Below are 24,890 nucleotides of genomic sequence, written 5' to 3'. Positions count from 1 at the left end.
CCTGAGGCATGCAGGTGACATTTATAATTCTGTTGTGCAGGCGGTGGCGAACCCTGACATCGCTGCAAAGAGGAAGCTCAAGAAAAATAAGAACAAAATTGAAGCCAAAAAGAGGAAAATCGAGTTCCTTCGGCCTGGATATAAAGCTAAAAAGCACAGAAGCCACGCACTCAAAGACCTGGCCATGGTGCAGTGACAATGAGTGCAGAGACCAGAATCTGTCACTCATGGACACTTGGTCTGTTAAGCCACTCCTTTTGACTATGCAGGTATATGTGGTGGCCAAGTCCAGGCTCAGAAGCAACAGACTCCAACAACTCACACCTGATGTTACATAAGGATGCATGTAAAATCACACTGACCCCGCTGATGTTCCAGCCTGGAGCTTGTACAAACCAAACCAAGCAAAATGATAGATCTTTTGTGTATTACACAATTGACTTTCCTGTGTGGGAGAATTATATATATGAGACATTGTGACATGAAAACAATTTACACAGCAGGAATTCTCTGTATTACTAGGATATTCCTTCAGATTCATGATAGATGAGTTTTTTCTTGCTATAAACAGGTTGTAGAACTCCAAAGATTTATATCATGTACATTTTTTTGTAATTAAAAACATCCAGCGCTCTTACTGATTTTGCCTCGTGGTGTTATGATTTAGCACAATACTGATAAAAAAAAAAAGCAGATCAGCAATATATGGTTACACCGTTTTAAAATCAAAGAGACTTAACAGAATATGGTACAATCACCAATAGCATTCTTTACTGAGAATCATTTTCACTGTACAAGCAGATATAAATATGCAACCAAAAAACTTTGAGCATACAGTTAGTGTTCAGTAACTACATGACTAATATGCCAAAGCTGCATCACTGGAAAAAGGCCTTAAACACTAAATTACTCAAAATCAAAATGGGAAAAACACAAAAGTAAAGAAGGAAAAACAAATCTGTGGCATTGCGTCTGCTGGATTAAAGTACAAACACAACACAGGCTGCAGTAACACTTAGTTGGATGACATAAAGGAAATTTGAAGTAAAGTGTTCAATGTTGGCTCGTCCAGCATACCTTAACATTTGGCTAATGACTTGGCAATCAACCAGCTGCTGCTCCACAGTGAGGACTTGTTTTATTTCCTAGTTGTAACATCTAGTAAGAAATAGTCACAATTGTCTTTGTCTTCATAGAAAATTCCATGTTTCACCAACTATGGTGCTCATTGAACTCTGATCAACTTCTGACAACCTCTCCATCACTGAAGTCAACAGATGTAGCACCCATCAGACATCTGATTACACAGCCCCTTTATTCCCATTAACCCACAATAACTTACTGAGGTGTTATTACTATAAATGAATTCATAAAATCAGCAGTTTGATATGTCTAGTATTTGCTGGATAATTATCGATGACTTTCAACAGTAACTTGGTGTATTTCCAAAATCACAAATGCATCTTTACCCATCTGTTGCTGTAGCCCATTAGCTCCTTCAGTCACCTGTGCAACATATAGTGGTGGGGCTTAGTTTGTGTGTTTGTGTTGTCCCAGTCCAGACATTACTGCAGCCGTCAGTTCTAAGTCCCAGGCTTGAAAGGCGTTCGGCATCGGGAGGGTAAAGGCTTCAGTTGGATCAAAAGAGGGGAAAGAAGGACAGAGGAGGGAAGGAGTGCACTGGTCCAAGGGGAGTGGGAGGCTGCATCAGTCACAAGGCTTCATACATTAGGGTCAAAGGTCAGGTGTATATACAGAAGGGGCGGGGTCCTTTACTGCCGACTCTTTAGTGAATCCACCAACCTAAGAGGATAGAAAGCAAATATAATTCAGCCTTGGTAAACACAGATAACATGTTGTGCAATATGTACTTAATACAAACTAAGACGGTTCTGAAGGACAGTCAGTTTAATGATCCCTCACCCACCATTTATTTCTATTTGCTTGAAAATAGCTGAAGGAATAAAACTTCTTTAGGTTTTTTCCTGAGGATCTTATCTAAAACGTTCATGCCATTTCCAGATTATATTTTCCAAATATAAATTGAAATGTGTTTTTTTTTCTTGTACAAGAAATGTATAATATGAGCCTACCACTCCATGGCCTCATCCAGGCCTGTGCCTTTGGTAGCTGAGGTCTTAAAGATCTGCCACTTCCTGTCTTTGAGGGCGGGAAGACCCAGTGCATTTGCCACCTCAGTAGGTGTCATTGCCTGTTCCATGTCCTGTTTGTTTGCAAACACCACCAAGATGGCTTTCCTCAGCTCTTCTTCCTGGAAAAGTCACAAAAACACATTTGACATTTTATTTTCCAAACAGCCAGAGCTAAAATCAAGATAACATGACATTTACAAACCCTTATATTCAGCCATTAGTGAAATAGTTCCTGTGTCCCTGGAAATCAACTGCTACCATGATAATTTGAGCTTAAAATTAAACATCCAACTAGATCCAAACTCTAAGGTTACAACATGCCCACCCACCTCCAACATGGCCACCAGCTCCGACCTTGAGATGCCCATCCTGTCACGGTCACTGCTGTCAACGACATAGATGACTGCATCTGTATTTGAGTAATAACACCGCCAGTAGGGTCTGTGAGGGGGAAAAAAAGGAGGTAAAATGTATGGAAAGAGTAGGATTGATAATTATATTCATATTTAAATGAAATCATTCCTATTTTAAAATACACTCATCATACTGATAGTGTGACAAGCAGGTGAATGCTGGAGCTTTTCCCATATGCCTTCATTTCCACTAATGTACACTGTGGTATACAGCCACTGTTTGTGACTCACAACCTACCTGATACTTGTCTGGCCACCAAGATCCCACACCTGGAACCTCAGATTCTTAAATGTGACCGTCTCAACGTTGAAGCCAATTGCTGTAGTCGAAGAAATAAAGCGGTTCAGTAGAAGCAGAAAACATGAATCTGTCTGGACATTTGTTTTCTGCTGAGGGCTGAAGTTATTATACAGAGGGGAGGACAAACAGAGGCAGCTTTCTGTCATTAATTCAATTCTTATTCTAAGACTATGCAATGTCAAGGAGTCAGTAGGAGAACAAATATGCTGATTCTCATGTTTTACAAACTAAATGAAAATAAAAAATTGATCATGAATTTCTATAACAAACGACACATGCTTCACTTCATTACACATGATGACGTCACTGAGTAGTTATGTCTTGGTTTATGAATAATGTAAATACAATTGTAATTTTTACATAAGGTTAAGCCTATCAGTCACTTTCCTTTGAACATACTACACATATTAATTTTCACATGAGAATAAAATGTAAAACAATGCTATAAAGATTTTGAGATATTAAATATACATAAAATTTTAAAATAAAGTGTTGTAAACACAAAGTAATTTCCATTAGGCTAAGTCTTTTTTTCTATGTCTTTTTTGATATTAATGGTCTATTAGTGGATGTGGTATTCATTGCTTCCTCCTGGTGACACTGGTGAGTATTTCTCATTGAAAAAAGTCTGTAATTGCTTAAGGCCAGTGAAATCTTTCCTACTAAATATGCTTCTCTCATGTCAAAAATTAAAAAGAATGCAAACCAAAATGATTATCATCAAAACATGTTATCAAGACTGAAGAAACGTCCTTCTGCAGGTTTACTGGTTACTGTCAATTGGTCAGAAATATATTTATGGAAACAGAGCAAAGGAGGACATACTGGGAATTGTGGTGACCACCTCTCCAACCTGCAACCGGTACAAAATGGTTGTCTTTCCTGCACCATCCAAACCAAGAATTAAAATCCTCATCTCTCTGGTGCCAAAGAGCCCCGAGAAGAGACTGGAGAAAAAACCACCTGGAGAACAGACAAGGGGGAGGATAATGATGGAGCAGGAGAGCTTTTGGTTAGACAGTGAGCAAAAATGTGACATTTTAAGTCAACTTCATTTACAATAACAGTAATTTGTTTGCCGACATACATACATACATACATGTAGTGCCTGCCTCTCCTCTGTAAGCATAATACTTAAGCGTCCGTCTCATTCCTCATACACAACGACTATGACATTCACACAATGAATAATAACTTTAACTCAGAGGTGCAAGTCATTTACGTATGTGGTTAACTGGATAATGACCGATGATATTGAGTTAATATGTAACGGTATAAACAGAGAAATTAAAAAGTTACAAAGCATTTAAACAAAATGCACTGACTTTTTATGTAAAGATTAGACAAATAAATCCGTATATCATTGGCCTCATTCCGTATCACTGAAGTGGATGAGACAGCTAGCATTAACTGGTGCTAGCTAAGCTATAGTAAACACGTCATAATTTAATCAATATACGACCGAATATGGTCCTGTTTTTGTCAATTATGACCTTGATGTTTATAGTGAGATATTTTCCAATACGCAAGCTATCGTAAATGCCTCGGAGGGAAGGCGTTTAATAACTATTTACATCAAACGCACGACGCTATCCATGTAAATAACTCGTGTTACCTAGCAGGCATCACTGCGTTAAGCGGAAGAGGCCAACAAATAGCAGGGCAAACTGATTTAATAACTCAGACAAAGTACACTATATATGGATGATGTATAAATGCTGATATAACTATATACTGTACAATACTGTAATTTAAATACTCACCCATTTTTATAAGACTACGGCTCTTTAATCAGCAGTACAGGTGGAGAGGAGAGCCCTTCCGTGTGGTTGACGTGTCACTGAATGATGTCAGCAACGCTAGCTTCGATTTTGTTTCGCAACATTCAACAAATTCCGAGTCGAATTTCAAAATGTGAAAAAGATTAGTTCCACGTGTTTTAAATGTTCTCAACTGACCGGTTCAATATTAAAATGTATTATAATTCGTGTAATATAATTTTTAAGACACCGAAGAGGGCACACTGGTTTATGAAAACGTAAATATTTTCATGGAAAGTGCGGCTCGCGGAACAAGGTTTCATTCCGACGTCCTGCTACGAGGTACATTCGCAAGACCAAAACAGATGAGTGTTCCCAAGTGTTGGTGAACTGCTAATGGCGTTAAAGGGAATTTGACAACAAAGGGCGAAATCGTTCTGAATGTAACTCGCGTTGCACGAAGGAGTTGCCCTCTCTCAACAGCATCAAATTTATGATCGCCTCAGACAAGAAATGTTTTAAAGCTAGATGCGAACCCGACAAAGTAATGTTGTTCTGGTGCAATATGCAACCGTTGTGAACAGTTGAAAATAACTTCACAATGTGGGAATTGGTTTGAGCTTTAATTCTCCACGGATGGACCTGGTGTCTGTCGGCTGAGACATCATTTACAATCCGCGGAGAGACTGACGAGGCGGGACCGCTGACAGGATGATGGAGCGGTCGGACCGAGCCCCTCTGCTGGACTGGGAGGAGGTTCCGTCCGCGGAGAAGCCCGGCGGAGCGGCACCGGCGTCGGGGACCGGCAAGGACCGACTATCGAGCCCCTCAAACAGCCGCGCTTTATTAGGATGCTCTGCGCCAGGGTTTGGGTGGAGCAGCGGTCCGGGGGGTCCCACTTCTAGCAGGTCTGTCTCAAACACAGACGGCTGCAGCGCCCCGCCCGCGACCTCCAACACCCCGGCGGGCACGGATGAAGCGCTGCATTCAGACAAGGAGGAGCATCCCTCGGAATTAGGACCGAGGGAGGTGTCGCTGGAAGACAGGATGGTGAAATGGGAGGAAAAGGACCAAATCGTGTCTGTATTTGTTGTTACATTCAACACCAGAACAGGTGGGACATAAAATATGGATAGTAGCATGTCAGAAAGTATACATTAATATCATGTTTGTAGACGGAAAAGGAAACCTGGCTCAATACATCCAGCACTGACGCCCAAAATGAGGAGCGCATGTTTTTAACAGGTCTGCAGAACCTTTTCCTACAGGTGTGGCTTTTCCTGACCTCATTGTAAGTTTATATATAAAATTAAAAGCCATGACATCTCCTGATATTTAACCACACAAAAGTACTGTCGAAATTTCAGGATGAGTTATGCAGGGAAATCAGTCAGATGATGGCTCTTATAAGGTTGGCCTATACATTTTTAATGAAGGCCATGTTAAAGACAGGATAAGCTCCAGGGAAAAGAGGACCAGTCAGGTTATTTACCCTATCAATTTGAACATTAACAGGGTTTACTTCAGAATCACAAGAAGAAACTGGATTTAATTACAGGAGATTCCTTATAGGATGGAAGCAAGTCAAAATGACAAGTGAAAACAGACAAACCAACAATTCTTGCACCACATCAATCATATGCTTGTATATCTTGGTTGATAAGACAAAGAAACAAGCTTTTGTGTAAAATTGATTTTGTATAAATACATTTTCTAAAGCAAGCGTTGCTGATGTACTTTGTATTCCCAGATCCTTCTTGTGTTATTAAAGGGGGTTATTCTGGCTGTTAATGTAGAGAAGAGCTGTAATATCCTGGCATTCCCCACAGCAGAACATGAGCTACAAAAAGTTGATTATTCATTTGTGTTGTTAAGTTCCATGTCCATTTTCAGTATTAAGAGCAGCTTGAGACATCTGTGATCGAAGTAGTTTTCATTTCTGCTTTTGTGTAGAGAAATGGAGTCACATTTCTGTAGATGATAGTTTATTTGTACTTTCATGCATTAAAAATACTTGAAGTCAGTAACAGCTGTCAATGCGCCAGTAGAGTATCTACCTTTGGTGTTCAGCCACAGGTGGCTGGTACTCTTGGACAACACAGACCTGCTGTTCCAGCACATGTTTTTGTGCGACATTACTGTCTGGTACATGTATGTAGTTACAGATTAGATTGAAAACCACACTGGCTGAGTCACCCTCTGTTTTCCTGCTCCTATCATACTTTATTTGCTCAGCTGCCACTTGAGCGATGTAAAATGAATTCTTATGAATTCCGTTGGGCCGTGTCACTTTTATTTCATGAGAATGTTTTGTATCAGTGTGGCTGTTTGTCTGCATGTCTTAATACTCTCCCTCTGTTGTGTGTCTGTGTGTGACAGGCAACATGCTAGAGTGGTGTCTGCCCAAAGACATGGATCTGGAGGGAGTAGAGTTCAAAGCTATTGCTAGTGGCTCCCACCGGGTCTCCACTGACTTTATGTAAGTGTATGTGTGTGTGACCAGTCTCCTTTGTTTGTTTCCAGTCATTTGGACAAATCACTTAGTTAATAATTAATTAATAATTTCCATAACACAGAGGATTAGAGTATTACATTATGGCCTAATGTCTCCTGGAAGGACAGTGACAGAAAGATTTGTCGGCCAAAAATGAAGAAAAACCAACAGCCATCTGGCAGTGTCTTCATTTTCATGACTCATAACTTCGTCTGTCTCTCTTTGTCCCTCCTCTCTCTCTCTCTCTTCATCCACAGCTACTTCCGGAAGGGCTCGTACTTTGGCTTGGCTTGCTTTGCCAACATGGCAGTAGAGAGTATGGTGGAAAGAGGTGCGCGGATGAAGTCTGTTGGGATCCTGTCACCGTCCTACACCCTCCTCTATCGCTACATGAGCTTCCTGGAGCACCAGGTCAGGTAAGAGGTGCAGGTTTGTACAAGACCTAAACAATGGCAGATGTAAGAAAACAGTGACAAATACTCACTACATGTACCAACTGCTAAAAGTGACCCCATCATTTGCCTCTTTTCCCCAACCAATAGTCATAAACAGAGATAATCAGAGAGACCTAACTTAGTGCTATTTAATAGCTGTGCAAGATCCTCCTCAGGAGATTTGTCATGAAATTTTGCATATTTACATTTTTAGGGAAACTGACAAACTGACTGTCAAATATATTTACTTCATAAGAACATGAAACCAAAAATGAGAATCTCCTGTTGATTTACAAAATGACTGTTATTTTCATTTATTTTTTGTGCTCATGAGTGAGTCTAACTGGTAGGATTCTTCCACACAGCCCCTGGTGGTGTTTTCTGACTCTAGTTAACCTGGTTCCTCTTTTTTCCTTTCTCTCTCCAAAAATACACCATTTTCCCCATCCTTTCTTCGCACTTTTCAGTCTTAGATCCTCTCCAGTTGCATTACACCTGCTGGTGTGAACGGTGAAGGTACACCTCCAATCCCAAGTCATGTCATATTCGTGTTGCACATCTTGGCGGTGGCTCTCTTCAACACATCCCTCTTTATGTTTTGCTTCTGCTTCTCTCTACTTTCCCTCGACCTCCTCCTCTCTTCTTCCCCCTCCACAGTTCCCACACCCTGGCCTCTCCTGGCCTCCAGTCATGCTCCTTACTCATCCATCTCCTCATAGCTCACTCCAGATTTCCCATCTGCTGACTGTGATGGCTGTTGTCTGTTTCTTACATAAAGGGCTTACTGTTGGTCATGAGATGATTAAGATGTTTAAGAGTTTGTGGGTTTTTTTCCCTCTTCTTGCTCTTCACAGTCTATTTCTCTTTTCCAATCAGTCATTTCTCTTCTGGCACTTGCAGTTGTTCCTTTAATAGGAAAATGGTAATGATGCCAACATTTTCAAAGCAGCCATGAGTGTGCAGGAACGATAACTATAGATGTTTGATATTGCAGAATCTTTCCTAACAAAACCTCACTGGAGCTGTAAACTGTCACATTACTTTTGTGAAAGTACTCTGTCTCGCTTCTGAAGAAAATGCCTGAAGTATATATTGTTTGTCTGTGTATAGTATCAAAATGTTGTACAGTAATTTCCTTGTGGGCTCTTGAGTCATAGCAATAATAGATATGTCATGCCAAGCTTTGGTGCTAAATATGCATCTGTTGAATTTACTGCGGTAATTGTTGTATTGCTTTTAATTTAAGTCCATTTTAAGCCTTTGAATGTGATTTTGTTTCCACCTCAGGCTTCAGCTCCAGTCCCCAGGCCACTACTCTCCCCTAGAGGCTTTCTATGAGGACAAGAGAGCACTTCTGCCTCCAAGTGGTGACGGTGTTGTTACTGCATGTCCAGCTAATGCCTGGGGAGCTGTGCTCAATCACAGCATGCACCCTGAAATGAAGGTACAAAGGGGTGTCTGCACACACACAACTGTTTGTCACAGCCATGTTTTATCACTGTTAGGTAAACGTTTGCCTCTGTGTTTGAATACCTGTGATCCAGATCACCCACCCAGCAGGCTGCATGTCCCAGTTCATCCGCTTCTTTGGGGAGCAGATCATGGTGTTGTGGAAACTGGCTCTACTCCGCAGACGCATCCTCATCTTCTCACCACCTCCTGTAGGGGTGGTCTGCTACAGAGGTTTGAAGTGATTCTTAAATCCGGACAGAAGACGTTTACATTTAAAGTTAGCATCACACTCATCTCCTATTTCAGTCCATCACTTGTGTAAAGGATTGTACATCTGTGTACATTTGCAGTATATACAGTACAGTCCACACACACACTTAAACTCTGTGTTATTCCCTTTCTCTCTCCCACTCCTCTGACATTTTCTAATTTCACTCTCATCCCCTCTGCCCTTTCAGTGTACTGCTGCTGTTGTTTGGCAAACATCTCCATTCCCGGGGTCGGTGTGGCTGTGCCTGAGTTCCGCCCTTTCTTTTATGTGAATGTGGCCGATATCAGCGCCCTGGAAAATGAGCTCTCTTACGTAGCATGTAAGTGGGTGCTAGAAACCTGCTTAACATTTAGAAAACAGTGAGTGGAAGACGGTTTAGTGAGGCTATTGATCTTTTACATATGTGAAGACGAAAAGGGCACTAATAGAGACTCCATGTCTGTTTGTACCCTTAGGCACTACGGAGAAGATTTTTGAGGAGAAGAAGGATCTATATGATGTGTATGTCGACAATCAGAATGTAAAGACCTACAGAGATGGTCTGAAGCCTCTGCTCCGCCTCAGCTCTGCAGACAGAGACAAATATCGCAAACTCACAGAGCAGAGGTAACAAACACTGACATAATCCACATCCTTACACTCGACACTTTGCACCTAATTGAATGTGATGGGACAAACCTGAAGGTATTCTGTATATTGTACTGTATAAGGTGTTGTCATGGACCAAAACTAACAATATTCATTAACTGGTAGCTATGGGCATTTCAGGGTTCAGTATCCAAGTGCCTAACTCAGTCTCACATATAGCAAGCCATGCTAGTGTTACAATCCTGTACTAATGTGCAGCAGAGAGTAGTCCCCTGAAAATGCTCCGGTATGTCTGTTTGGTTGATGTTGCATTTCAAAAATAAAACTGTGAATGTGAGCTGGATTTTCAGTGATGTGAAAATGGCTGTAAATAGTTTATTTGCATGATGTGTATACAGTTATAAACATTTTGAATAAGGCCACATTTGGCCTAAATTATTCTAAATAATGGAATTTTTTGTTAATTCGTAGCCATTACACCACAGTAATTTTGTGACATTTCTTGAAAACAGTAATAAATCTAATTATGTGCGTGTCTGTGTGTGTAGGCAGATGTTGCTGTACTCTCAGGAGGAGAATGGAGACTGTGTATCCAGTGAAGAGGATCTCTTTATTCTGTAAGTGCAAAATAATCAATGTAACTGGACTGGTGAGCACTGAGTAGCACACATCACACACATAGTGGAATGTTGTCATGTTGAGAGGCACAATTGCGGCTTACAGACTTAAACTTTGTGAGGTAATACACTAAAAGAAATGAAAAACAGGAGATTTTAGTTGAAATAGTTAATAAAACCCATCAATTGTCTAATGCACCTCTCTTCTCAATCCACACTTTTCCAGGTTTTTCCTGGAGCAGAACAACCGCATTTTCCAGACACTGAGTGAGGTGGCAGGGAGCCCTGATCCCACTCTGACCCAGGAGAGTGTGAGGGCCATGGGACTGGATCCCCATGGAGACAGGCTCTTCCTGCTCCACCTGCTGGAGATCTATGGATATGACACCCTGCTGGTATCAGAGCAGCTCTGCTGCAGCTGAGACTATCTAGCTAGCTTTTCACCACTGTTGATTTAAAAAAAAAAAAAAAAAAGGGGTTTGCCTTGAGCCAACTTGAGTGCTGCGCTACTGGTTTCTTCAAGTCTTCGGGACTGTTTGAGGCTGTCTCTTACATTCATTTTTGCTGTCTCTGTTGTGTTTCCTCTCCTCAAAGGTGCTCTGCTCTCTTATCCTGACAGCAAGAGCACAGACAACATTAATCCTTTCAGTCTTGTGAACAAGTGCAATGTGGCCAGTTGTGCTTGATGCAGCCTCTTGTAGAACGTTTACTCACCATTGGCTGATTCAGCGTGGTTCTCTTGACTGGATACAGCTGCTGTATTTTAACACTAGAACATCCATCCAAACCCAAGCTGGTCATGTTCAGGACCCTCCATTTTTCTGATAAATTTCAGATGGGGTTTGACCATTTTGTGTCAGTGGTGGGGTACTCCACAAATACGTGTGGACATATAGAAACATCAGGCTAAATGAGAAGAAGCTACATGAGAAGAGATGGAGTCAGTGATTTGAGCAGGTACAGGGAGAGCATGTGGTAATGACTGAAGGTGAAAGAGTGGTCGCCTTTCTGTAAATAGACGTGTTTTTTTCCCCCTTCTATGTACAGTGTGTCAGAGTATGTGTGATTTGGCATCTGCCTTTTTGCCAGTGTTGCTCTCCTTGTATTAAGTGCTGGAATTAATACCATCCTATTTTAAGCCTCTGTGTCCAGATCAGGTCCACTTTTCTTGAAATGTCATTACTAGCAGTTCAAACTGCCTTTGTTTTTACATGTCATGTCTGTAAAGACGGCTATGTAACTGGTATGTAATGCAACAAATGACTGGTTAATAGATTTTTTGTAGTGTTGCATATACTGTCAACATTTACAGAAGCCATTTCAGCATAGATTATGACTAAACGACTTCTTTAGACATTAGGTGATAGTGATGTCCACAAGGAAATAGAAGCGTTTTGAGGTGACCTGCCAACTGACTCTGACTGTCAGCTGGGATTGCAGTTCTGAGGAATAATATGTTGCTGAAAGATGTAACCATTTCTTTGATGCTGTTCTCAAAAATTTAGTTTTGTTGTTAATACTAGTATGATAGAAACACCGAGATGGACAGATCTACTTAAGAGTGTGCTTATACGCATTCATTTTAAGCTGTACATTTCAACAGCATAGGAAATGTTTTCACAATCTTCGCGAAACGTGACAAACCGGAGACCACAAGGTTCACCAGTGTACAGCAGCAAGGTGTCAACACACTTAAACAGGACCACTGGCTTTTCAACCTGCCAACATTTTGCAAGCTATGGCTAAAATCCATCAAAAGGAAACATAGCAACATTAGAATTAAAAAGAGAAAATCTAAACTAGGTAGACAACGCAGCAGAGGGGTCAAATCTCTGAGTCTGAGACTTAAGAGCAGCACATTTTACAACTGATTTTGAGAAATTTTAAATGCAACAAACACAGATTGATGCACTTTTAAACCACATTTCACCTACAATAAAGCAAAGTCCTCATTGTCAAAATGTCAAAATTCTTGATAAGACTGAGGTTAGGTAAAACATTTAATTACGGAATGAATGTTTTATTTCCCTCCCCTGATACAAACATACCATAAACACTACATGAACCTGGTGCTTCAACTCTCCATTTGTCATGTCCTTAACACCTAGGAGATCAATATTGCACCCTTTATTAATTTTTTACGTTTGATTTCTGTTTGACTTTTATCATTAGGTTGTAAATTGTTAGTGTAAATATTCAACTGCTGTAATTCTATCTGTGAAGAAATGGGATCAAGTGAATGTGTTTTATAAGGAAAATATGGTCCCTAAGCCTGTGTGTGTCACTGAAACTTGATGTCTCCTTTTAAGAAACTACTATCAGGCAAACACAGAAACTTAGACAACTTGTACAGAGCTGAAGCAAACATTTTAGTAGTTGAAGGGATAGTCTGATAATCTGTTAAAACACCTTCACTTTATTTATTTTATTGTAAACCATTTCACAAATAAAGTGCACAGTCACTTGTAAGGAAACACAGTTCTCAGTTGAATATTGTGTATAAAGAACTTTTGCATTGTTGAACTTCATTTCTAAAATGTATTCATTTCATCACATACAACTACTATCAACAACATAGAATTGCTGTATATATATATATATATATATATATATATATATATATATATATATATATATATATATATATACCACTTCTAAAATCCTTGCCAGTGTATAAAATCCCATTCAGCAGTGATTCTCATGATTTCCAATTATTACAAATTCATCACCGCTTGAAGAGTTTCCATCGCTGACATTACCGTTACTAGATCCACTGATGACGTCAGAGGTAGTTGATGCTGGGATCCTGCCAGTCACAGCCACCTTGAGAACAGCCAACCAGCGCTCCTTAAGGTCAAGGCCATCACAGACGAAAGAGTGAGTTGTTTTCCAGTGTCTTAAACAGAAATAGGCCTGGCCCCGAAACTCCTGTGGCAACTCCTCCATAATGCAACCGAGCAGAGGTATTGTCGATAGGGGTCTGACATCCTCCAATTGTAGAAAGGGATTGACAAGACACAAAGAAAGATCAATTAAAGGGGTCATGTTTCGCTAAACCCACTTTTATTAGTCTTTGGTTCATTTATTTGTGTAGTTGGACCCCAATAGTTCCAAAAGTTTGAATTTGAACCCTCCAGGCGCTGCAAAGCTATCTTTATATTCATTTTGGCAAAAATCCAGTGGATTTCCACGACCCGTTTTAATTCCTGCTTAATTTGTTATGTCACAGCATTTGCACATATAAGGTCAAGACTTCTGACGAACATTTCTCTGAGTACAACATAACTGTTTGTCAACAGCAGCGGTTGTAGTCCGTACTGAAAATATGTCCAAACTTCGAAACGATTACCTAAAATGTTCAGTTATCTGTTGAACGGGACAGAGCAGCACAGCCAACAACCTGGAGGAGGCGGGGCCTGAAGTGGCTCGTGCATTTAAAGGGCCAGCGCTCAAAACTACTTTTCTGGCGTCATTACTCAAAAATAGGGTTAAAGATGAGCCTGTGGTGTTTGATTAATGAAGAATTCAGACCCAAGCATAGCATTTACAGTTTATGTAGACCACAGGGAAATGTATTCAAATGCATAATTCTATTTTTTTTTTTTTTTTAAATAAAATATCACTCCTTTAAAAGACTGAAGCTCATCATGCAAGATGGTCAAATATTTGGCTCATCAATTCTTCATGTCCTTTCTAATCAATGGTATGGATTAAGTAGACAAGGGAGGAAAAGGTAATGGCATCACTGTGTTGTAGTGTAGTAGTCTACATTAAGAATTGAAAAAATTCATCTAAAAGACAATCCCTCCTACCTGTGGAGCAGCGTACAGGTGGAGGACTGGAGGCTCAGTTCTGGTGACAACACACCACATCCGTTGCCATGTCTTGGTGTTGTCACCATATTGCAGGAAACCACTCATTAAGTTGTGACTGGATACTGGAGATGTCTCTGACTGTAGGACAACACGAGGAAACTGACGACCGTTAATGTAATTCTAATAATGAACAGTGAAAGTTTGTAAACATAGAAGCATTTGTGTGCACATGACTTGCAGGAATACTGTTTTTTCTTTCTCCATTAGAAATATAAGCAAGGCTCACTTCGAGTGTTCTCCTCTTCTCTCCTCTCCGACTTGTCAGGATGGAGTAGCAGGATTTACACACTTTGTTCAGCTTGTTACTGTCATACTCTAAAGCCACTTTGTTGTCCGAACACTTCCAACACACAACCTACAAGAACAGGGAAACCACGTCAATAGCAAATGATGTGACATACCTGTAAGCCACTGCTCATTTATGGTGGGATAGGACATGTCTTTTGGGTCTGTTATAGTTATAGTCACATGACTCACACAGCCACAGGCTCTGCAGTGATGTCTCCTCCTGGTGAGTGCGTTAAAAGGCTCCTGGCATTTCATACACATGCTCACTTCATTATCTCGGATCCAGCGAGGGGCACGCCGGCCAAGTTCCTTTGTCTTAAAATGTGCATGCATCACAGGGTATTTTTGTTTAGAAGTCTGAATAGATTACTGTCCCCATTTCTCCCCGAAACACCCAACTTACTGGCTCTTCTACAGTCAGCTCCCTGGAGGCCAGTTTGAATGATTCATTTTTCTTCTGGAACACATCAATAGCCTCCTGAATCACCTGAGAATAGAACTTGCTTAAAAACAATGCTGACAGTGTAATATTTTCTCCCAGAGCATAGAACATCAAATGTGTTATATTAAATAATCACATAAAAATAAGCCAATACCTTTATCCACTCATCTCGGTCTTGTTCAGAGCTTTAAAAAAATAAAACAAAAAAAATTGTTTCAGTGTGTGTGTGAAACAACTTCTTGGAATGAAATCTCAGTAAAGAAAAAATAACATGTTGTATACACACCTGGCCTGAAGCTCCAGAGTCTTCTCCTTTCCAGAGACCTGGAAGCTGTATGGATGGTCTTCATTTGTTGTTTGCTGCACTTGCATACCATCCACTCCAATCCTGCACCGGACTGTGAAACGCTGCCCAAGTAGGCTGAACTTGTGAGTGCAGCACAGCAAAAAGTTGTTGAACTGTGGAGAAAAAATAACTTTGGTTTCATGGCACTAGTTTACCAACTTATGACAAAATATTCCTAGAAGCTTTAAGGAAATTAGATGTGCAAATATGCCCACACAGGTTTATAATAATAATAATAATAATAATAATAATAATAATAATAATAATAATAATAATAATAATATTATTATTATTATTATTATTATTATTATTATTATTATTATTATTATTATTGCATGTCTTCAGACTTTGCTATGCACATCAAAGTTCTGACCAGGAATAGATGTCTCTCCATGGCTGATGCGTTTCTGGCTGCAAGCTTCAGCAAACGACCTTCTCTGAGAAACTCATTGGTCGGGTTGACCACTTCCTCCTCTCCAACCATCTCGTATATCTCCAGGAGCCGCTTCAGGCTTTCCTACAGGGTTAAAAAAAAAAAAAAAATCATGATGATCCTCATGAACACAATCATAGCTTTTTGTGACTATTTTGTTGCTGTAAATGTTATTTAATATTTCAATTAACTTTTGACGTTAAAGCAGCGTATGACTTCCATCACAAATTTTTCTTCAAATTTCTAAAACCGGGGTGATAGCCTTCTTATCACTAATCCATAAATCTTTCTGTGCTAACACAACTAAATCACCTCCCTCATGGTGAACAACTTCGAAGAGTACTCCATCCGCCGAAACCAAACCGTCACTTGGGCCTTTCAGAATTCCACACAGCAGCAACAAGCCATGAAGCCATTTCTGTGTTTGTTGCTGCTGCAGCCATACTGCAGCTGTGGGGATTTCCAAAAAGGCCTGAGTGACGGTTTGGTTTCAGTTTGGCATGTAAACAAACAGACAGCCTGTGATGGAGTACACTTTGAAGTGGTTTACTGTGATGGAAGTGATTCAGGTGCGTAATCATGGAAATGGATTAGTGATAAAGAGGCTATCACTTAGGTTTTACAAATTTGAAGAAATATTAGTTATGAAAATCATATGCTGCTATAAGTTAGACATGCTGCATCAAATGATTGAATATCAGGATAAAACAAATAAATTTGATGTGTCCTAATATGGATGGAATCTCACTTAGAAAATACTAAATGATGCGCTATGTTATAGTAACGTACAGCTTTTTGGATGGCGCTGTTTGAATGAGTGGCTGCCATGGAGATGGTCTGCAAGGATTCTGTGGGAGGAGACAGACCAGGAAGTTATCATGCACATCATGAGCTTTCAGAGACAGACAGGAAACTGTGATGTGAGGAACTGTGAAATCTGATATACACCCAGGGAAGTGTGTCGGCAGATGGAATCAGGCTTTTAAGAATTCATGTCCTGTGCTCATTAAGACACCATTCTTGCTACTCACTCTGTGCAAGATCATAATCTGGGTCGTCTTTAGGCAGTTTCTTCAAATAATCCCTCAGCAACATCTCGTAGCGTGGAACCCTCTGGACTGGCTCTAACATGTGGTGCTGCATGGTCAAGCTGCCACACACCTCCTGATTCTAACAATGCAGTGGATACACATATTACTTCCTGCACTAATCGTCTACATGCGCAATAAAGAATGATCTGAAACCTTGTTGAACATGTCCAAATGAAAACCTTACAGAAGCATAGATGTGTCTTACCTGTATGTCCTGGATGATGTTCCTGAAGGCAGAAGAGCGCTCAGTCCAGGTCCTAACCAGCTCCATGGCCTGGTCAAAGTTCCTGACATAGTCTGCATACATCCTCAGGAAAGGAGCGTGTTGAAGCCAAACTTTACCCAGGCCTGGACTCTCACTCCTAGATTTAGTAGAGGTAGGACAGTTGCGTGAAAAATCCCATCTAAGCACCCAATCTTTGAACATTAAAAACATTTTTTTGATAACCTATTTTTGGGAAAAAAAAAATCCAGAACATCTGACTTTAGAACTGTTTGACATTTCATTAAATGACTAAATGAAAGAAGGTATCCTACTCTAGATCTGCAGTGATGGTCTGAACTTTAGACATTCTGTGTGTATGTTACAAATTGTTTTTGTATGTACATGCCCTACCACCATCATGATCGTAGACCTTCCTTGTTTGACAGACAGGAAGTAACTGATCCATTTCTTATGCTTGGTTGTGTACCACAGCTTAACAAAATTACAAAGTCTGTGTATTTAATATGGCATCACCCTTTCACCTGTTTTTATCTCAGTAAATCTCCACCTTTACTCTAGTCTCCACATGAATGTCCAACCACAAAATATGCTTTCAAACAGCAGCAGCATCACAAAATGTGATGCATTTTCCTAGTGGGATTGCCCAGAATGTTGTCCATGTTCATGATGTAAACACCCACCAGTGGTTGATGCAGTTTTCCAGGTCAGGTAGAAGAAACTGGCTGTGGAAGGAGTAGATGGAGGAAATGTTGGAGAAGATATTTCTAATCACCTCTGGAGGAAAAGAGCCTCGGCCTGCTTCTTCTGTTAGTCGTAAGCAGAACACCTATGGAGTATGTCACAGCCATAAGAAATGTGAACTTCATCTTTGCAGATATTTGATGGTGTTACTATTAAAATGTGACAGGGTTCGTACACATTTTTCAAGGCCAAATTCAAGCATTTCCAGTGGTCATTTTCAAATTTTTTCCAGCACAGCACCTTATTGCTGGGGTAAAACAAATATCTACATGAATATATATACTCATGATTATTTTTTTCCACTTTTTATCATGATATACATTGTATTATGCGATAAACATCTAAGATTATCTTTTATAATAGGAAAAAGCTTCGAAATTAAAGAACACAAAGTTTTATCCAAAAAAATGGAAGCCATAAGATAAGATAAAAATGTGCCTGGAGTCAACCTGAGAACACCTGGAAATTTTCTTTTTTGACATAAAGTTACATTTTTCAAAATGTATCACCTCTCTGTAAGTAGCTTTGGTTAGAAATGTGAGCACTTTCAAACACTTAAACTAAAATTCAAGCACTATTCAGATCTTGAAAACACAACATTCAAATTCAAGCATTTTCAAGGATTTCAAGCACCTGTACGAACCCTGATGTGAGTATACTGACCTGGTCAAGCAGGTGGAGACGAGCCACGTAGGCCTTCTCTGTCTGCAAGAGCTCATTAGCAATTTGGTATAATTTCTGCTCTGTGCTCTCTTCATCTTTATGAAAGATTCCTCCTGTCTCCCTCCTCTTCTCCTCCTCACTTTGGTCATCTTCAGACTCTTTGTGACTGTTCTCATTCCCAGACCACTGGCAGGAAAACTTGGAACCATAGCCTGTGGGTATCTTACCATCTTCCATTTCATCATTTATTCGTTTTGCAGGTATTGCTACACACTCCTTCCCTATAACATTAATTTTTCCTGGAGATCGTTCTTTGTTATGGTTCAGTAGATGAGGTATGACTTCATTACAGATCTGATTGAGCCTATCAGGAGCCGGCGAGTTGATGGTGATGTCACGTCTCCTGCAGCTGAGAGATGCCCGAGGGTTCAGCGGAGAGCATTCAACATTTTCAGTGCAATTTCTGGGAAAACAAGTGTATATTTGTCACTTAAAAGTCAATCGCAATTTACAGACTTATTTTCAATATTATACATGAAGGGATCAAACATATATCTAACCTGCTCTCTTCCAAATAAACAATGAGGTTAGGCACGCTCAAAGATTTCCCCTTCTTCTTCTCTTGCATGTCCATCTTGGAGCTTGGGATTTTGTGCAGTCCTAGCCAGGACTTGGAGTTTTTGGCTGGGCTATAGCTCCACATCTTCCCCTGAACAGGACTGGGGGTCCGCAGCCTTCCTGTCAGGGGGCTACAGTGCCTTGGAGACAATTTAGCCGGGCTGTGTCCTGCTTCCCTCAATGGGCTACAGCTATGAATGCCTCTTTTTGCTGGACTTGGAGATCCTAAATTTGGACTGCTTGCAAAATTTGAAATCCCCTGAGTGTGGCTGGCAGAGCCACTTTGTGTTCCAGATATTCCATTCACAAAACTGCTCCCCCCTCCCCTGACAGGATAAGGGCAGCCAAGATGATTCTGTGTTGAGCTGACAACAGAAACAGACACCCCATATCCTCTGTTCGGACTCTGCTCTTCCTTGGCTCCATTCCTTTCTTGGCCTTGTAATTTTGCTCTAGTGGGACTGGGAGTTTTCTCTAGTCCTGTCCTCACAGGGCTCTGGAGGTGAGCGGGTTTAGGAGGGACTGTGACAAGATCAACAATGTGGTTGGCAAATGTGATTACAGGACAGTAAGGAGGGATTTATGGACAAAGGCCTACCTTGTGGTTTGTGAAGTAGTCTCTTAGCCAGGTTTCTTTCACCATCTTCCTCTGCACCCACTTTACAGTTAGATCCAGATCTACATGCTCTGTCACATGAAAGGGGTCCGCTGTTTGAACCACACACCTCACCATTCACTAGTAAAAGATACACATAGCGACACAGTGAGACATTTGTTCACTTCACTTCAGATTCACTCACATCCAGATTGGTGCAATTTATTTTCAGCCCAGAATTTTCTGATGTTTTAAAGCAGTGATATTTTGCTTTTTTTTTTTTTTTTTTTTTTTTTTTTAATGGAATTATACATTTTAAAACATTTCCCTGTGGTCTACATAAACTGCAAATGCTATGCTTGGGTCTGAATTCTTCATTAATTCAACTCCACAGGTCCATCTTCAACCCTATTTCTGACTAATGACACCAGAAAGGTCATTTTGAGCGCTGGCCCTTTAAATGCAGATGAGCCACTTCCTGACCCGTCCCCTCCAGGTTGTTGACCATACTTTCTGTCCCATTCAGCCACTTGTGTTTGTTAATACAACCAACAACTGAACATTTTAGGTAATCGGCTTGAAGTTTGGACATATTTTCAGTTTTTACTACAACCGCTGCTGCAACAGTTATGCTGTACTTGAAGAAACGTTCGTCAGAAGTCTTGACCGTATATGTGCAAATGTCATGATGCAACTAGTTATAAAACATAACAAATTAAGATGGAATTAAAACAGGTTGTAGAAATCCACTTGATTTTTGCCCAAATGAATATAAAGATAGCTTTGCAGCACCTGGAGGGTCCAAACTATTAGGGTCCAAATACACAAACAAATGTACCAAAGACTAATAAAAGTGGGTTTAGCAAAATATGACCCCTTTAACATTTTTTTCTTTGTACATATATCATCACTGCTGGTACCGGTACCACATACAGATCCAACCACTTGTATCATATGACCATACTCTCGTTACAAATTTATTTCCCTTTGTTGCACAAGTTGAATCAGTTCTAATCAGATGTAATAAGAAACTGTTTACCTGGTGTTGCAGTTAAAGTACACACCATTTTAATAATCTACAGACTTAATAGAAAGTGTAAAACTATTACTTCTACTTTCACAGCATTTCTCATGACCCTGTCTGATAAGTTTAATTTACTCCTAAAACTGTGTATCTGGAACTTTTCTTACCTGTAGTTCTTTTCCAAAGTCATGCAAGATAATCTGGTTCTTGAATATCTTAAATAGTTGGCTCCTGGCTTTACTAAAGTGTGACGCGCACAGAGCTAAAGCCTACTTTCTCAAAAGTGTCATACTTCTGCTTTCTCACTTCTGCCTTTTTACCATGCAGACAAAGAAAGAGTTGCCAGCCTCAGGAGTTGTGCAATTGTCTGACAGACAACATCCAATGCTTGTCAGGATAAGTAGAGTACTATGACCCCCACAGAGTAGTTTATAGATAGCGCTGACATCAAGGTGGAGCACATAACAGCACAGTGTTAAAAAAAAATCGACATTTGACAGATTTGTAAATGATTCAAAAGTTTCCACTCCACTTTTTATTTTTCATAGACCTGAGTCAGCATGTTGATGTGTGTGGAAAAGAAAGTTTTAGTCATAGTTGCTTCACTCAAGTCTTTGGGGGTGTATCAAACCACCCCAGCAGCCAGATTGTTAAATATTTCTACACCCTCATCTTTAAATATAACAATTAAAAAAAAGACCTTTTACCAAGCCAAACATCAATTTCAATTGCATAGGTCAAATTGATGCACGTTCCTATCAAATACAGAATCAGACCGTACAATTGGAGAGACTTATCCTTAAGTGAATAGCCAAAACAGATAGCACTGCCTCTGTGGGGAACAGTAAGGCTTTGTGTGTATATATGGGAGACTGATGAATGCTGGTCTCAAGACATACAAGGCAAAGTCCAGGCTGAATCAGGGGAAAGAGATTTGACCACTGTAATCCAACAAACTAAGAGGCTAAATAGGGCTAAAAACTTTGAGTACATGCCTACGCAAAAGGCCTTTTACCTACAAGCTGAGCGCAGAAAGTAAAGTAATCCCTCCACAACTAGGGGCCCAGGTTACTCTCCTACAGGGAAGCATGAGCCAAAAGGCCAGTACTGCAAATATTACATCTATTGTAGTTTACACTATTTCTTGTTATCATGAATAAGATTAAGATTTCATTTCCATGAGATACAGTCTAATACTGTAGATATGAACACACAATTCTTACAGACGTAGATCTAAATCCTCATTTACAGAGTCTTTCCCAAATTACACCAGGGGTCTACAGTTAATTGATTTAAGCATTGAGATACTTCTGAACCAAATTTATGCTACAATTTAGGTCAAATAATCTTGTCCATATTCAAGACTTGGAGTGAGTGGTCCAGTTCAGAGGTACAGGATATAGGGACATGATTTTTGCATTTAATACAGTTTATCCACATTGGTAGCAGGTAAATCCTAGTATGGAGTACTACTAAGTACAAGTAAGAAGGTGACTTAAACACAGAAGAGCTTGGCTCATTTTGGCAAAAGTACATATAAAACTAAAACAGCATTCATAAACTAAACTAGATGAAATGTTTGTGGGAATGAAAACCTTGATATTCAAATGTAGGATTATTTAATGACACCTAAGGTCTAATATTTATTATTAAATTCAGATTTAATCACATGCCTGTGCTTGTGGTGGTTAGTACAACTAGCTTACAGTAAGTGTTAGTAAAACTGGATGGATTTGGGGCCTTTTTATTGAATATGGTCAGTTTAATCAGTGATTCAACTGGTTTATGAAGCCAATAGTGAACGTATTAGTCTAAATAAAGGCCCACTAATCGACTTAAAAACCATACTGCGCTTCCCGCTATAATTATTTCAGTAATGCCAGCATGAAGAATACAGGTAGGAAACATGTGGGTGATACTCTGAATTCGGTGCACTTTGTGTCCCACAGGTTTACCTCAAAGATTTTCATATAAAATAAACCACAAAATGCATTTTACAACAAGAAATGGAAACATCCACGTGTCTTTGCATTACAACACAAACATATTTTTAAAAATTATGTTTTGAAAAATGTTATGGGTTGCTAAGGCATAGAGGTCAGCCAAACGTGCATGTCCCCACTAATCAAAGTTACTTTTTCACTGAATATAAAACAAATAAAAATAGCCAGTACAGGAAAGTTTTTACAAATATAATCCTTTGCCTGTCTACTTTTTATTAAATAGTCTTACATTTGAATATCGGAGGTTTTCATGGATATTTGCATTTCTTGTTGTAAAATGCATTTCATGGTTTACTTTAGATGAAAATTTTTGAGGTAAATCTGTGGGACACAAAGTGCCCAGAATTCAGAGAATCACCCACATATTTCCTACCTGTATCCTTCATGCTGGCATTACTGAAATAATTAGAGCTGACAGTGGAATATGGATTCTAAATCGATTAGTGGGCCTTTATTTAGAATGTGCATTTGGGGCCTTTTTATTGAATATGGTCAGTTTAATCAGCGATTCAATTGGTTTATGAAGCCAGTAGTGAACGTCTTAGTTTAAATAAAGGCCCAAAAATCGACCTAGACTCCATACTGCACTGCCAGCTGTAATTATTTCAGTATTGCCAGCATGAAGAACACAGGTAAGACACATGTGGGTGACAGTGCAGAAGAGTGATGGAGGAGGGTCTGATGTGGAGTGCCTTATCTCATGGATGGTGTGGTACTAGTTATTAGTCATGTTAAGTACAGTACCTAAAAGTCCTGCAGAATGCACATACCTGTGTGGGACACCTGCCCCTCCACTGCTGCACCTTTGACCTTCCGTCTGACCGCCACCCGTCTGAACTCCTCCGTCTCGTGGCTGTAGTTCAGAGTCAGACTGTTCCTCTTCTTCAGGTCAAACATTTTCACACACTCGGCCTCAGTTTCAGACACTACCTCCTCAGATGCTTGTGCTTCGTTCGTGGTTTTGTCTAATCACCGGCGATAATCACCATCCAGCTGTTTGACAAGCACCGCCCCCAATTTAACCCCCATCCGCCCCCGACACGCCCCCCGGGGCGCGGACCAATCACAGCACGCGCTGAACACACTGTTTCCTGATCCTCCATAAGGTCTTTACACAATTTGAATACACAAATTGAAAAAATATCATTTAGAATTAATATTTTAATTTCAACATTCCATATTCATAAATAAAAATCTTTCCAAAAAGTTCAAAATTTTAAAACTTTCACATCTCAAAATTTTGCCTATTTTAATTTGTTATCGCTAATGAACTTAAAAAAAGCAACAACATCCATTAGTATGTACCAAGGATTCTTAAAAATAGGACCAAAGGGTCCTGTAGTCCAACAGCATATGTAAAGATTGACATTTGTTTGACCTTTCAAGGTCACTCAAGGTCAAAGGTCATGGCACCAAATGAAAGCCCATATGTGACTTCCTATCTACTGCAAATGGTAATTATATCAATATCTTCAACAGTTTTCAAGTTATAACACTTTGAAATGTGTCCCTTTATAAACCAATGGGAATATTTAAAAATTCACTAAAAAAGTCAAAAATCAGTATTTCCCAATTACATGAACAAACTTAGTAGATCTTACTCTTAAGATGTTCCATAACCCATATCAAGTTATTCTGACTGACGGTTTCGGAGGAGAAGATTCTTGAAAAATTGTTAATGGATGGATGATGGACAGACAGAGGACAACTGGTACCAATAGTTCATGGGACCCTTTGGGCCATTGGACTAAAAACAGAATGATCAAACCCCGTTCCAATAATTGTGCTGTCTTTCTATTGTATTTTGTATAGTGTCTGCTGTCTGTAACGTTTGATTGTATTGTTGGTTCTTTAAGAAAATTCACATAAAAAGCATATTCTAGTGAAAAATATATACTGTATATAAAAACTCCAATACTTCATAAGGTTCATACACACAATTAAATGGTCTAAAACCAAATTTTAATTCAAAACATATGCATATTTACTGCACAACTTAAAAAAAGCAGTAAAGATCCATGAACTTTTAACAATATTTTACATTTTTCAAATTAGTTTTTTG

The 24,890-nt window shown here is 39.7% G+C and overlaps 4 protein-coding genes across 4 annotated transcripts in view; 2 read left to right on the top strand and 2 right to left on the bottom strand.

Moving 5' to 3' along the window:
* Positions 1-637, top strand: part of utp20 (UTP20 small subunit processome component) — a 30,678-nt gene extending 30,041 nt beyond the window's left edge. Inside the window, exon 61 of the mRNA XM_030148743.1 lies at positions 41-637. Within this exon, the coding sequence (XP_030004603.1) occupies positions 41-196 (156 nt within the window). The 3' untranslated portion in view covers positions 197-637. The remainder of the gene's footprint in view (positions 1-40) is intronic.
* Positions 638-749: 112 nt separating this feature from the next.
* On the bottom strand, positions 750-4,731 carry arl1 (ADP-ribosylation factor-like 1). The gene is made up of 6 exons (XM_030148746.1): positions 4,631-4,731; positions 3,693-3,830; positions 2,805-2,886; positions 2,483-2,594; positions 2,094-2,272; positions 750-1,803 (listed from the first exon to the last, which is right to left on the bottom strand). Exons 1-6 carry the CDS (start codon positions 4,632-4,634, stop codon positions 1,773-1,775), a joined length of 546 nt encoding a protein of 181 aa, XP_030004606.1. The 5' UTR covers positions 4,635-4,731; the 3' UTR covers positions 750-1,772.
* Positions 4,732-5,020: 289 nt separating this feature from the next.
* On the top strand, positions 5,021-12,270 carry LOC115429373 (protein LCHN-like). The gene is made up of 9 exons (XM_030148745.1): positions 5,021-5,741; positions 7,007-7,106; positions 7,379-7,537; positions 8,843-8,999; positions 9,100-9,238; positions 9,466-9,597; positions 9,734-9,884; positions 10,415-10,483; positions 10,710-12,270. Exons 1-9 carry the CDS (start codon positions 5,339-5,341, stop codon positions 10,903-10,905), a joined length of 1,506 nt encoding a protein of 501 aa, XP_030004605.1. The 5' UTR covers positions 5,021-5,338; the 3' UTR covers positions 10,906-12,270.
* LOC115429372 (FYVE, RhoGEF and PH domain-containing protein 4-like) lies at positions 11,769-23,797 on the bottom strand. The gene is made up of 17 exons (XM_030148744.1): positions 23,599-23,797; positions 19,805-19,942; positions 19,149-19,728; positions 18,589-19,051; positions 17,865-18,010; positions 17,164-17,320; positions 16,899-17,037; positions 16,657-16,715; positions 15,808-15,951; positions 15,375-15,547; positions 15,243-15,273; positions 15,050-15,133; positions 14,836-14,961; positions 14,585-14,713; positions 14,296-14,436; positions 13,131-13,471; positions 11,769-13,076 (listed from the first exon to the last, which is right to left on the bottom strand). Exons 1-16 carry the CDS (start codon positions 23,723-23,725, stop codon positions 13,169-13,171), a joined length of 2,940 nt encoding a protein of 979 aa, XP_030004604.1. The 5' UTR covers positions 23,726-23,797; the 3' UTR covers positions 11,769-13,076; positions 13,131-13,168.
* Between the last annotated feature and the right edge of the window lie 1,093 nt (positions 23,798-24,890).

Source organism: Sphaeramia orbicularis, chromosome 12 (assembly GCF_902148855.1).
Source record: "Sphaeramia orbicularis chromosome 12, fSphaOr1.1, whole genome shotgun sequence".
Lineage (NCBI taxonomy): Eukaryota > Metazoa > Chordata > Actinopteri > Kurtiformes > Apogonidae > Sphaeramia > Sphaeramia orbicularis.
This window is presented reverse-complemented; position numbering and strand designations above follow the sequence as displayed.